Source organism: Bombus pyrosoma, linkage group LG14, assembly GCF_014825855.1.
Source record: "Bombus pyrosoma isolate SC7728 linkage group LG14, ASM1482585v1, whole genome shotgun sequence".
Lineage (NCBI taxonomy): Eukaryota > Metazoa > Arthropoda > Insecta > Hymenoptera > Apidae > Bombus > Bombus pyrosoma.
This window is the reverse complement of record NC_057783.1, coordinates 686585-700635: the sequence shown is the minus strand read 5'-3', so window position 1 is coordinate 700635 and position 14051 is coordinate 686585. Positions and strand designations below refer to the sequence as shown.

Genomic DNA, 14051 nt, shown 5'->3' with positions numbered 1-14051 from the left:
TGCCACGGCTAATACCAAGACGCCACTTGTGTAACGATCGTGTATTTTAGACGTGGAAGAAGAATGGACAAAAAGAAGAGGAACAAGAGGAGGATAGTTGTCGTTTTGAATTAAATTATTCTTAATTATATATCACGCCGATTACAAAATCCGTGTAACGTTCGTGGGAAGGTCCGCTCGGCTGTTTTACGATTGAAAATAGCAGGCAATCGTATCTCGAGGGAAACGCCAAGCGTTGACGAAGAAGAAAACTTTTGTTTTCCTCTCTTGTTAAGAAACCTGTTATTAAGAGTATTATAGTCGCGTTAGAAAATCTCTTGGTGACTCCCTAATGCAAGACTGGTTCGATCGATGCTTCAAACGCGTTATCGCGCAACGTATCTTAACGTTGCTGTTTCCAATGTTGTGCAGTGTAAAAGCGCAGGTGTTATTGCGGTAAGAATGGACGAGACCGTGTGTGTGTGTTTTTTTTTTCAGAAACAAGCAATCAAAAGGGGACCATTCGTTTTAATGGACACTTTCGTCAGACGGTTACTCTATATTCCGAATTTTCACACGCTCGGCAATGTTCAGTCGCTATAAGCCTTGGTAATTTCGTAACGAGTTGACTTCCGAGCATCTTTCCTGTCGCCGTACAAAAGCGACATGAAAGTTTTTCTCACGTTTCTACCACTGTGTCGACCGATTAAATATTTAATTACGATATTACGGGATTAATTACCAACCAAAGTACGGGGTGGAGTATCATCAGGTTTGTCGTATTAGCAATCCGGTCGTTTTATCTTCCATCACCTGTTTCGAGGTGGTGATAAACTCGTAATTGCGTGCAACGATGATCGGTCGATTCTCGACGCGTTTTCGAATATATCGTTAGAAATCCTTATCGATTTAGTTACGCGTCCGCCGATTGTCTAATTATTTTAATTGATATCTCGATTTTTATCCGCATCTTGGTACCTGTGCATGTGCGCACAATCGAAGCTTCACTATCTTTTTTTACGTAACCACTCTGTTGGTAACGTATGGATTTTATTGTACCCAGAGTTACGTAAGCGATATAACATCAATTATAACGAATGCTAGGAAGCGTATTTCGACTCGCTTTGCTAGCAACGCCAGCTACATGTTGGCCAATTCCTTCGCTTTTATCATCGATATCTGTGCTTACGATATCATTGACACGTAACATCGTTGCTGTATGTTTTACGATTCATTCCGGTTGTGCTTGAACGAGACTGGCCGAGGCTGTCCCACATTCGGTAGCGCGACACCTGTTCGTCAGCAAATTAATAGTTACTCGAATCTCATTGTGAAACGAAGAAACGTAATAACGGAGAAATGCGAACGTTCACAGCGACAAGAGCGAACCCTTTAACTCGATAAAACAAAGATTAGAAATAAAACTGCTGTTTTCTTCTATCTTCGTTCGAACGAATTGTCCATTTCTGTCTTATTCGTGACTGTTGGCGCGCGAAGATAGAATTGTCTGTTATCTCGCTTACTCGAGATTTATCAAAAGTTTGGTGATAACAATAGACGCGTATAATACGTAGGTGTGCGTGGTGGCATCGAGCTCGTGCTGGCGACTCGTCGTGCGTTTTATCAGTCGACGCGAGTCGGAGCGAGCTGCGGTGTCCCAGATTTTCAGTCGTACGTATACGCGACGGTGCATAGCACGCAGCCGGTTGTCGATCGTTCGCCGATCCTAGATCGGTCCATCCTTAGAACGGTTTCGCGGTTGAACGAGCGCGGATCGATCGATCGGTAGCTGCATCTACGGTCACGTTTCCGGATACTCACGTTTCAGGAAATAACCGAGCGGTCCGGCCACAGTCGCGTTCGTATCGAGATCGCGCTTGCCCTTCGAAACACTCATCTTCGGAGCAAGAGTTGACAATTTGGTGAATAATTTGGTTTTCCAGTGATGTGGATCGTCGAACCAGTGGCAACTGCCAAGGTAAATAACAGCGAGTAATTCATCGAATTATTATTATTTATTATTTATTCGTGCGGCGATGCAAGCTGTATCGTCGAGACGGTTCCTTCGTAATCGTTGGATGACACCGATCGTCTTATCTCTTTATGAACGTTTAGTTCGTGTCTTGTGCTTCACGGAGACATCCTCTTCGGAGAAACGATCGCGTATCGAGGATCGTAAGATTTCGTTATCTTCTTCATATATAATGGATATTTATCAAGACGGCGATAGGATCTTTACAGAAATAAAAATCGCGCCTGAATTTTTCTCCTATATTTCTTCTTTTCTAGTTACGATAGTTACCGATCTACTTATCTTCTCCTTCCGCATTTTTGCCGAAGAAAAAGAGTGGTATCGTAGAATGGCGAGACCGTGGGAAAACGTGGGAGGGAACGGCGATGAGTTACGATGTATCGTTTCGTTTCGTTCGGATCGATAACGAGAAATCTGTTCGCTCGCTATCGTCCGAAATATCGGTTAATCGGGAGATACGTGGCGCGTTAAAAGCGCAATTAAAATAAAGCAACTCGTCGTCGCGACTAAAAAGAGTAAATATAGCCAAGTGTATGGTTTAAATTCCAACGGCGCGAGACGCGCGCCGTTGCAGTTCGTTCGTGACACGGGTATAATAGCTTCCGGTCAGACACTCATCCACCGACGTTTCCGGTATCGTTGTTATCCTCTCGTGAACTCGAAGCGAGAAGGGAACTCCTCTCCTTCCCTATTTCCCGCGTCGAGCAACGACGTTCCGTCAAATTTCTTTTACGATCGTGTACGTTTCCACGTCGATGTTCAAGAATTTATTTACTTGCTCGCGGAATTGATAAAGTCCGATAATCTCGATGCGTAACGGAAATCTTGAAAAACCGTAATAACGATCAGTGACTATCTGCGGCTTCGTTTCATTCTCGAACGATACCGTTACTATTAATACTTTACTTCTTTCTTCTCTTTGCATAGATGTCTTCGAATCGTATAATAAATCTTTGCGCCTTTATCGAATATTCTCTAGGCTGCCACGAGAACCAGTTTCCTCGCATTAGCGTCAGACTACACATGCAGTTTGGAACACCCGGTACATGGACACGCGCGTTAACAGTTCTAGCGTTGTACGCGGGTGTAATTGGACGACAGGTGTAGAGGCGCGTGCAACATACAAGGTGCCCAAAAATAAATTTGTCCACCTTTTGTCGCGCCATACCGGTGTTATGGCATTCTCGACTCGAGTCGGTTAAACTCGCTCGCGTATCGCTCTTTACTCGCTCGTACGGGTTTCCTTCTTCTATTCTATTTATGGAAAGTTCGTTATCGGGTTTCGCGAAAGAGAGAGGAATGTAGCCGGAGTAAAATTTCACGAACGGCTCTCCGGCTCGACCTTGGTTCTTGAATTTCTCGTCCCCGGGAGCGCGGAAACCAGCGCGCGTTTTCGAAACGGTAACTGCACACACGGATTCGCGCCGACGCAACGCGGCGTAAGCTCGAACAACAGTATGCCCACACCTGACCAACGGACGGAATACATCAACGAATCCCTTTTCACTTGACTATCGGTCACCTGACACGTTTCCTGCCTGCTCAAAGCCAAGCCCCCCGTACACATTTAGGATTCTCGATAGCATCGTGTTTTATGTGCACCGGCGCATCCGTTTCGTTCGATTAAATCTGTGACCGGGGACAATGACTGGTTTTGTATAAAATAGAACAGGTGAAACGACTCTCTTTGTACCTCGAGTATCCTAAGCGACGTGGCACGAAACATTTTCCAAACTTGGACAGAGTTTGGCCTGACTTCTATATTTGCGAGCGAAACGATCGAGAACTGGCCGCACGGAAAGAGAGCGAAAGCAACGATCGAGCTGGAGCGCAAGGTGCAACACGTGCTGCGCGACAGCTGTTTTCCGGTTTAAGCCGAGACGTTAAGCACGTTTTTAATTTCGCGGCTGAACGCATTTCGGGATACAACGATGACGATAATAACGTCTACGAGGGGTCGGTCGGTTCTCCCTTCCGCTCGTTAGGTCGCTGGAAATTGCTCGAGTGTTTCACTTGCCCGGCTCTCCATACGTCGTATATGTAAAAGTTACGCTTTGCACTTTGTTTGGCATAACGAGATGGTCTTCTTCTGCTTACGGGGAACGACGACCAGCGTTAATCCAGATGCTCAGAAACCATATTAATCGGCTTCGGAAATTGGGAAGTAGAAAAAAGCGTGTCGTTTATTTGCGGTAAAAACTAACCTTGCGAGTAAATTATTCGTTCATCGAGAATTTGCATCCAAATAGTAAAACTGAGACGCCTACCGAGAGATTAGGTTTCTGAGAGGCCCGACATTTCGTATCGTTTCCACTAATTGTATTACGTGTGATTAAAGGATCACGGTGACACGAACAGGGCCGATTTGAAGCAAGCGAAAAGATTCTGAGGACAGACAGGATCGAAGATATGGAAGACGAGGACTTTGGTTTCACGAAGAGGCCTGACGGTGTCCTGAAAAATGTTAACAACGAGTTAAACGATTCTAAAGATGCGACGAAAAACGACGGGGGTAGCTATTTGGAGAAGAAGGTCGGATAAATACGTTTGCATGCTCTGTTACGCGTTTAAGGGATTGATAAAGGCTTGGAGCAAAGAATGACCAAAAGTTTTGTTAAATTTGTCAGACGGGGGAAACGGTTAGTGGGAATGGATCAGTGATGACAGCGCCGTTATTCGGGGCGACCGAGACCGGAAACGCCGTCCCTCAGCGGCCAGCGACCGCCTCTTCATCCTCTCCGGCTTCCTCAGTCGTTTCCAACCCGCCGAACATACCGAACGTGGTCGAGTATCACCTGAAAGTGAAGCCCGGACAAACACAGAGAATCTGTCGACTCGATAACAGTACCGTGAGTACGCGACGTTTTAAACTTCCTCCTCGACGAAGCTCGATTTATTTCTCTTCTTTTCTTTTTTCTTCTCTCTTTTTTTCTTTTTTTTTTTTTTTTTTTGAGAGTCACGAGGTGACGGAAAATTTCGCTTCACAATTTACCTTGTAAATTGCCTATAACTTAATTAACTGTCGGTCCCGTCTCACATATATCTGGCTTCAACAGGACGACCGTTCTTTTAACCGACAAAAAGGCGCCGAGGTATTTCGTAACGCTTGTGTATTAACGTGATATTTCTTAATACAGAAAGGTCAAGAGCTGAACGATATGAAGAAGGACAAAAGTCTGGCTTCTTCCAGCGACAAAAAGAAGGACCTCGTGTCAAAATTGTCTCGTCTGTCCATCGATAACAATGTCTTCGAGGGTTCGACGGATCTTCCTCAGGTGTTCCAGGTATATTTTACAATGTTTTCCTCGCATCTCGCCTCATACCTCTATTCAATTCTCTTCGGTTATTTGGACAAAGCATAAATTCACATACCCACCAGCGGGTAACACCTCGCATCTCCTCGACTCGTTAGCTAATTAGATTATAACGTTGTTATCTTCTTAATGCAAGTTTACGGGCCTTAAAACTCTCGCTTATACCGTTCGTTGCGTTACGTTAGAGGTCCAAGGTCTTGGCAAAGGTTTCGTTGTTACCTGAATAGGGCCGCACGTGGGAGACTAAAAGGGGGACCCTTTTCAGGTGAAATATCTGGGCTCTCATGATGCCAGGGGCCTCTGGGGCATCAAGCACACGAGGAGGCCCGTCGATAATATGGTCGCTGCGGCGAAGGCCTTACCGACCAACACCATGCTTCCTCTGACCAAACTGGTCGTCTCTCAAGAAGGCGTTGCCCTGCTGCCTATCGAGAAAAGGAAGCAAGACTCCAACTTCGCCAGGATATACGCCATCGAAACGATCTCGTACGGTGTTCAGGATCTCATCTACACACGTGTCTTCTCCATGATCGTTGTACGCGAAACGGAGAATTTCAGGAGAGTTTCGCCGTTCGAATGCCACGCTTTCGTTTGCGAATCGAAACATCACGCGAGGCAGCTCACCTGCGCTTTAGCCACCGCTTTTGACATTTATTCGAGAACCGTGAAGGCGCAGAACCAAATGGCTGAGATGGCAAGCAAGAACGCGAAGAAAAGGTTCGCCATCGATCTTAGAAGTCCCGAGGAGATCGAAGCCGATTTAGCTGTGGATTCCGAGGCTTAAATTAGGTTCTTCTGCTCGATGAAATGTTTACTTTCTCTATTTTGCTATTGCAAGACTGCTACGGCGAATTGACGAGAACTAGCGTCATGCAGGAGTGTAGGACATCTGCTCGGTGGACGACACAGGGTACACGTTGTCGAAAATATTTAATATATGTAGATCGCGTTATATGTATAGATGCAGGATGATTCACAGGGGCAATCGGAAGGAAGGCGATTCTTCGGCGAAAGTATCGATCGGAGATGTAGAATAAAACTCGCTCGTACTTGTGGCGCCTCATTTTTTAGAGTAAATCGAGAGAGAATATCGAAAGAAACGGTTTTTGGTTCATATTTTCGACTCGTTTTTACTCGAGCAGCGATCGTTGCTGCGCAATTTCGGAATCTTCCTATACAAGCCCATTTAAGAAAAATGTTTATACGCTATACGAATAAAAGATCAGTGGCTTAATCTTCTTCTAAAAAGTTTCTTAAAGATGCAAACGTTTGTATCGTCATTTGTTTTCGGTTAAAAGAGCGCTTATATCTGTACGTGAATTATTTAGGTAGCAAATATTATTTTTTTACTTTTACGTTATACATATTATATTCGTGTAATCGTACTAGGAGGCCAGTGGCTATCAGGTATAGATCAGATCAGAGGTGTACATACGTTGATTTTGATTATCTTTCTTTCGACTGAAATGTACTTTCTCCTGACAAATGTGAAAGTGTGTGTGGGCACGAAAGTCGACGTATTTATCGTCGTTAATTTTATCGGAATTTATGAACGGAGGAATAGGCACCGCCTATCCACGATATAATGGCTAGTTATCCAAAGATACCAAATAGAAAAAGAGCCGAAGATTTACCGATTCATTTCGGTGACTTTTGCCATCTCGTATCATATTACATGAATTTCAAAGAAAAAGAGATTGGATTTTTCTCTAGCCGCTTTGCACGTGTGCGTGTGTGTTTTTAGTTTCTTTTATCTTTATCGTACTTTCGTTAATGTACAGTAACCGCGTCGAGCACTAATTCTTCTATATCATGTAATTTATTTTCGACTTATTTTAAGCCACGAGAGACCAATATCGAAACATATCAATCGTTGTAAATAAATGTTTAACGGAAGCGTCGTCGTTAACGGGTTTTTAGTCTCGTAATGATTACGTAATAATTTCGACGTTTTATTTAGCCATTAAGTTAATCGTTGCTTTTCGTTAGTCATTACCGCATCGTCGTAGTTTGTGTTTCTTTCTAGGCTTGGGACATTTGTGTAACTCGTTTCCGCGTGTGATTGCTTAATTATAAATATGGAAATAGCAGTATTAGTTACATGTACGATCACTATATGCAATAAATTTGTTGCAGACGTTTCGACTCCTTTATTTCAACATTTGTCTAATTTTAGGCTTTCACAAATTTACAATATTACTCCAACACGTTCCTGTATAATAAAGTTACACGCGATCTCTAGGTAATATTTTAATATCATATTTTTATCATAATTTAAATACACAATACACATATACTTAAATACTAAATAAAATTGTGTTTCATTCGTATTTCAGACAAGCAGACGTAGTTGGTCGATCTTGCGTTTTCGACAGTTCACGAATTTCGTCTCTTCCACGACACGCACAGCCCATTCTTCGCGAACGTTGTCTGAAAGAAAATCACTGTTTTCGCGACGGCTTCTTCCGGTTCAAGATTCTCGACGTCCTGGTCTCTGGTCTGTTCGAAATCGCTTCCACGTCCGATTCTTTCGTGGCGTGCTCCATGTCGCTTTCCTCTTCCTCCACTTCCTTGCCAATCGCCTCGTTCAAATTGTAAAACTTCTCAGACTCCTCGCAGGGTATTGAGTTTTCCGTTTTCGTGCAAACGAACGTTGCCTAACGAGACGGACAATCGGTTTGTTAGTAAGCGAGAGAAAGAAACGAGTCGAATAATCACTCACCTGATTAAACACGGTCTCCGCGGGGCAGATGAAGCTCCATCTGATCGATCCCCTAGCCTGCGGCATGCAAACGTGGAAAACCTGGCAATCGTTATCCATATCGGCGTAATATCCATAAATTCTGTCCTGACAGGAGAAGTTGTCCACGATATTGTCCCGAATCAGCGTCGCATTGTCCGGAAGCTCCAAGCCGCCAGTCTTGTTCTGAAATTTAACGCACGTTCCAACAAAAGATTACATTTATCATAAGACGTACATTGTTCGCGAGCATGGTGTAACGTTTTCTTTTTACAGAACAAACCTTAAACTCTGGAACGGGTCTCCTAGATTTGGGTTGCTGCGGCAAAGCCGAAACAATGGCCAAGATGACGGCAAGCGATACGATTAAACAAGTTGGTCGGATCATGATGAATGAAACGTTTCTCGCTTTCTTCTAGATTACTGGATGGAAGGCGTATCGGGCTTTGTCTTGCATGTATCGAGAATCCTGAGAAGACTGGTGATCCGATCCGTAGAAGGGTGTTATATAGTGACTTGCGTGTAAGGATCTTGAATATTGTATGAATGGCCAATTCTCGGTAGGCAGAAATTAGTAAGTTCATCACGTTTGGTCTGCCAATGACCATCCAGACGTCCACATCATCCTCGAAGGCCCGATGCAAATTTCCCCGTTGATGTGCCGAGTGATACGATACCCGTGCAACCACGACGAATTCCTTCGGTCAGCTTCGCGTAATATTCATCGTTGGATCGAAAATTCGTCGTGACATCCATTCAGCGATTCGATCCATCGAGCCTTGCGTCCACGGTAAAGATCAGAATGATATTCCCGTGGAGGAGCGAGCGAGATCGTTCTTCTTGCGAGTCGAACATGCGGTCATTGATATGCCCTTTGGAGACGAGAGTGGAGAAGCTTTTCCCGTCGAGGGCAGAATATTCTTGCGAAGAGAAACCGGGTGCGGAGAATTCTCTATGAATATCCCGAAGACGTACCCGCCCGAAGGACGGATGCAAATGCGATGGAATGTGAAAATAGCCCCCGCTAAGTGAGATCGAATTTCGTTAGCTGATTAAGAAAAAGTTGGACGTAGCCTGTCCGCGAAGAAATTCTATAAATGAACGGCGGAAGGATATTTCAGCGTCTCTTCTCACGAATTTCGATGATTTCGATGCGACACGGTGGTCTCGTTGGCCGCAGTCCAATCAGAGCTTCGAAAAGAGGTTCTAGACGTCGAAAACCGAGGGCAAGTGGGACCGGGCCTCGTCTTTCGTTAAAGGTCACACCGAGACCAGCGAGTCTTCGGTACGTGAATACTTAAGTTTCCACGGGGGTCCCACCGGTTACGAAACTCTGTCCGTTTCTGGTCATTGACCATGACAGACACACGATATATCCTGATTCGTCCTGGTATATTCATCTATGCATTTTTTTTTTCTTTTTCGCGTAAACAAGGACACTCTACGCAATATTTGTCACGTTACAGCACCTATCTGCTCTCTTATTACGTTATCGTCGAAAGGATTATAGGCTTGTTTTTATACATTATCTAGAAATATAATTGTCGTAAAGAGCAATATCTCCATCGACTCTTTATCTACCTTGTTAAACCGCAGGTGAGATCATAGATTTCTCTTTATAGCTTATTTAAAAACACAAACGTTGTTCAAAGTAAAATCTAAAGCCGATGCCGATACGTAAAGATTTATTGATTCCTTATCTAGCTTGTTAAATTATCGCTAAAAAAGATTATTATTATTTTTTCTTCGTCGATTATGTAGAAACGTAGCATAGCGTCGTTAATTTTTCAACTTTTCGTGTAACGCAATTTGATGACTAACAGAAGGTACTTCAATGCGAAGTACTTGAAAAAGAGAACGAACCGATCTATCGAGGTCTCTCGGTTTCAGCCAAGGGGAAAAATAAAAGAAATGCTACGTAGCTGCGGGGAGAAGAAATCTCGCGTATTTATCGGTCGATCGAAATCACGGCAAGGTGAACAGCCCGAAAGTATTGGCGCTCGTTGAAAATTCCTGTCGCATGTCCCACGGCGCGATGTCGAGGAATACGTAAGCTGGTATACGCTACAGGCTGGTCCACTCTATGGAGAAAGAAGGTCGTAAGTCGATTCGGTAAGCTTTCTCGGCCGTCTTTACATGCTTCTTATTCACCGTCGATAAATCGACGATCTACGATCTACGATTCGCTTCGGTATTATAATGCCGTCTTCGAATTTATGGGCTTCTCGTCCTAGAGTTGTTCGTTCAAGGTAGAAAAGTCGGCAGAATGCGAATTATTATGAAAATAATTTATTGAGTGTACGATTCTTACAGATGTCATTCAACGATAAGTTAACATAGTTTGGCTGATATGGAGCGTGAGAATATATACGACAGGAGGTATGCGCAAAGTGGACTTTGGTACGCGAATGGGTCCTCTGTCGAATGCTTTGCGACTTGGGGAAAGGGTACATGAACGAGGAGACGCGATAATTTTCCTAAATAATACGCGCATTAACGGGACTTAACATTCTTGTTTTAATATAAATAGAAAAATAAATAATTTGATATAAATATAAGATTAAATATAGATTACGCGACTACGTGTTAATCTCTTGTCAAACAACGATCAACGGTTTCTTTAGTAATTATTTAGAAACCTGAGCACGCAGAAAATAAAATCGTAGCGACAGATTTTTCTGCCACCTGGTTCTCGGCGCTACTATCCTTTTCTTTCTTTCTTTCCTTCTTTCTTTCTTTCTTTCTTTCCTTTTTCTTTTTCGTCACTGAGAAGATGGACTTTGATTTTTCCAGCTCGAGCCTCTACGGATTTTGTGGAGCATAGGAGGAATAAGCGAGATTTTGAGCAGAAGGATCGTTGGAGGATCGTCCCCAGTAACTAGGATCGTGATCATCGTGATCGTAATGGTGTTGATGTTGAGCGTGTTCGTAATAGATGACCTTAGACGGATGAGATTTTTTCAGATCCATCCAAAACTTGACAACGTTGAGGATCAAGGTGATGATTGCGATGAAGAAGAACTTGAGTTGGAAATGCGTTGAGATCAATTGAAGTAGGAGACCGAGTTTAGCCTTGAACAGCATGATCAAACCGAGGAGTCTCTGCAACTGCTTCTTTTTTTTCTTTCCATATTTCTTGCCACGTGCTTCCTCTGTAATCAAAGTTCCACGATGGATTTAAATACGAATCACCGAATCTGCCCTAACTGCAGCCGTAAAGAATCGATTACAACGATTATATGGACAATATCGTTAGTAGACCACGGACGTGTCCCTAAATTGACTTTTCCTTCTTGGATGTGAGCGAAGAAGCGGAGATGGAAATTTATTTTACGTTCTAAATGTCGTAGCGGGTACTATAATTTGGATATTTTCTGTGTTTCTAGATATTACGCGTATTTCGTACATTTTTGCATATTTAAATTTCATATAAATACGCGAACGTTCGCGGTTAGTCATTAGCCGTAATTAGGAGTTTTCTGAAGAAAGAACATCCACATCAGCGAAATTTGTACTCGAGTAATTACGAGATCGATTTTTCTAGACCTTTCTCCTTCGCGTGGGTACACGATTGACGCGTGAATCGACACAGAAACTATGGAAACAGTTGGCTCGTTCTTTACCGCGAACTCACTCTCTTTGGTCGACTCGATGGCCGCGATTCGAACCACCGCGAATCGTTGACGAGGTTAAAAGTATAACAAGGTGCTGGAAACATAGATTTACTTGCTAATTCGCTAACCTCTACTTTCATTCACTTCTCCCTTCTACGCTGAAGCTACGTGTCGACGTTCAACGAGTACGGAAGAAAGAACATTTTGGACAAGTTACGAATATGTAACTGGAGTAACGAATAATTTGGGATGAACGAGTCCAGTGACCTAGATGCTTTCGACTCTTGCGGACTGCGTAATTTTACTCTAATGACTCAAGAAGAGAAAAAAAAAAAGGAAAAAGAAAAATACGTCACGGTCCTTCAAAGAGAATACGTGGTTTTAAAAAAGCAGAACAACGATATCATACTTGCTTTAATAGCAGGAAGATTGCCTTGATGTCTGTCAAATTGTTCAATTTCGTAGCTACGATTTGCTCGAAAAGACAAGGAAGATAACGAGCGGCGTACCGTTAGAGCAAATTTACCCAAGTCGCATCATTAAACGATGTGCAAACTGAGAGAAGAAATTGGTGACATATTGGATGTTGAATTTCAAGCGATCGTTGGTGACCTAAAGACACGTATTCGATACATTTGCCAGAACAGAGCAGAGCTTGTCTCCTAACATTCCCGTGTTAACGAGCTTCTTCGAACGTTAAATATTATTCTGTGTAAATGTAATTAGTCTGGTTTGTTTAGTTTGTCGCAAAAGCTAAGAACTCGAAAGTCGAGGTACTCCGACTGCCTGTCCTCCTTCTACTTTTCGCGTAATCGTTTCAAAAGCAACCGCGGCATTTTTCTAAGCTTCATTCACGAAAGTGAGTCACCCGTGTTGTTCTCCGTTGCAACACCGTTCATCGTCCGAACTCGCACGTACTGAGTCAAAGGCTCGCCAAGAAGAAATACTCGAAACGAACGAAGGAAATCGGCGAACTTGGAAAACCCGCGGAGAACCCGAAAGATAATGGAAGGAATCTTACGGCGAATTTCGATAAGACAAAGAGGTTCGTGTTAAGTAAGTCGGTAAATGTGAGGCGACATTTTTTTTTAACGGTGCTCTCGGCACAGAGAAAAGTTCACGGTTGATTTTATCATGCGCTCCACGTGCCGATCGACGCTCGATGCGCTTTGTCTATTTCTTCGTCGATCGATCGAATATATCGTTTACTCGCGATAAATTACTCTACCGCTAAAAACAATTGGTCACGATTCTCACCTTGGTCACCGGCATCTGCGGTTTCCGCGACTTCCTCCGATCTTCCGGGATTTTGCACGTCGTCGATGACTTCGGCCATGAAATTGCCGGCCTGCTCGATAACCGCACTCATCGGTGTTTCGCTCTTCTTCCCGGTCACTTGCATCTCGATTTGATCGAGGTTCCTCCCTAGCCTCGTACTCAGACATCCCACGGAATTATCCTCTAACACGCAGGTCAGGAAACTTTCATCCTCCTCCTTGGTACCGATAAGTTCACCCTGAACGCAGAGAAGGAGTCCCAGCAGCAAGAAGACGGACACTGTTATCCTCATGGCGACGATGCGATAAGATAATTTCTTCTAAAGACACTACCACTACGCGATATCACGGCTCATTCGCTGCCTGTCTTTCACCCTTCTCCGTTGTTTTCTTTAATTCCAACTCGACCTTCCGCTTTTTATATCCTTGGACCGCGTGTCACGGGCACGAAGTGGTTGTGCAAGGTGCGTGGTCGAACATATATGAGAGTCTAACCCCTTCCTTCTGGACTTCCGCCAATCAAGTTGGTCCTGTTTCAAGTGAAAACCCGACTGGCATCCCCCCACTGCCACGGTTTTCGTGGGCACACATCGTTGAAACCGAGCCGCGATTGCCTCTTCTTAAAGAATTCCGACCACCTCGTGGGGTCGAGACGCTGCCATGAATGGAAAAGAATTTTGGCGGATGTTTGTATGACGAGGAAAACGGATCTCCAACAAAACGCCGGGCCCGTCGAGTTACCGCTTTCGCTTATGAATGGGTACCTTAATTAATTTGTCTCGCTGTTTTTATCGTTCTACTTCGCTCGACGATTTTCTTCGCTTCGATTTTGAAGAAGTTTGACGTTCATCGTCGGATGAATCATAAGAATGCGAACGATCAAATTTTACAGAATGAAAAATTCGAAAATTCGAAAATTGGCAAAAAAAAAAGGAGGATTTAAAGACTGCGAAGGAACTAAAAAATTCGGAAACTGCGAAGTTCAAAGATTCGGTAATCGAAGACGTCGAAAATTGAAAGATCGAAGAATCAGAAAATGGACATTTTAAACTTTAAAGTTGGAGAATGTCAAGTTCGTTGATGTAAGAAGCGAAA

The 14051-nt window shown here is 43.6% G+C and overlaps 3 protein-coding genes across 4 annotated transcripts; 1 reads left to right on the top strand and 2 right to left on the bottom strand.

Annotated features, from left to right (window-relative positions):
- Nucleotides 1-1620: 1620 nt before the first annotated feature.
- On the top strand, nt 1621-7462 carry LOC122575304. 2 transcript variants are annotated; one of them, XM_043744079.1, is made up of 5 exons: nt 1621-1957; nt 4350-4543; nt 4639-4860; nt 5149-5295; nt 5591-7462. In XM_043744079.1, the coding sequence occupies exons 2-5, from the start codon at nt 4421-4423 to the stop codon at nt 6107-6109; spliced, it is 1011 nt and encodes a 336-aa protein (XP_043600014.1). In that variant the 5' UTR covers nt 1621-1957; nt 4350-4420; the 3' UTR covers nt 6110-7462. The 2 variants fall into 2 exon arrangements, with proteins under 2 accessions (XP_043600014.1, XP_043600016.1); XM_043744081.1 differs by lacking the exon at nt 1621-1957 and adding an exon at nt 2322-3138.
- Nucleotides 7463-7738: 276 nt separating this feature from the next.
- Nucleotides 7739-8548, bottom strand: LOC122574573. Its single transcript, XM_043742290.1, has 3 exons — nt 8349-8548; nt 8048-8251; nt 7739-7982 (listed from the first exon to the last, which is right to left on the bottom strand). The coding sequence occupies exons 1-3, from the start codon at nt 8451-8453 to the stop codon at nt 7767-7769; spliced, it is 525 nt and encodes a 174-aa protein (XP_043598225.1). The 5' UTR covers nt 8454-8548; the 3' UTR covers nt 7739-7766.
- A 1836-nt stretch (nt 8549-10384) lies between these two features.
- On the bottom strand, nt 10385-13315 carry LOC122574550. Its single transcript, XM_043742246.1, has 2 exons — nt 12937-13315; nt 10385-11217 (listed from the first exon to the last, which is right to left on the bottom strand). The coding sequence occupies exons 1-2, from the start codon at nt 13247-13249 to the stop codon at nt 10868-10870; spliced, it is 663 nt and encodes a 220-aa protein (XP_043598181.1). The 5' UTR covers nt 13250-13315; the 3' UTR covers nt 10385-10867.
- Nucleotides 13316-14051: the final 736 nt, after the last annotated feature.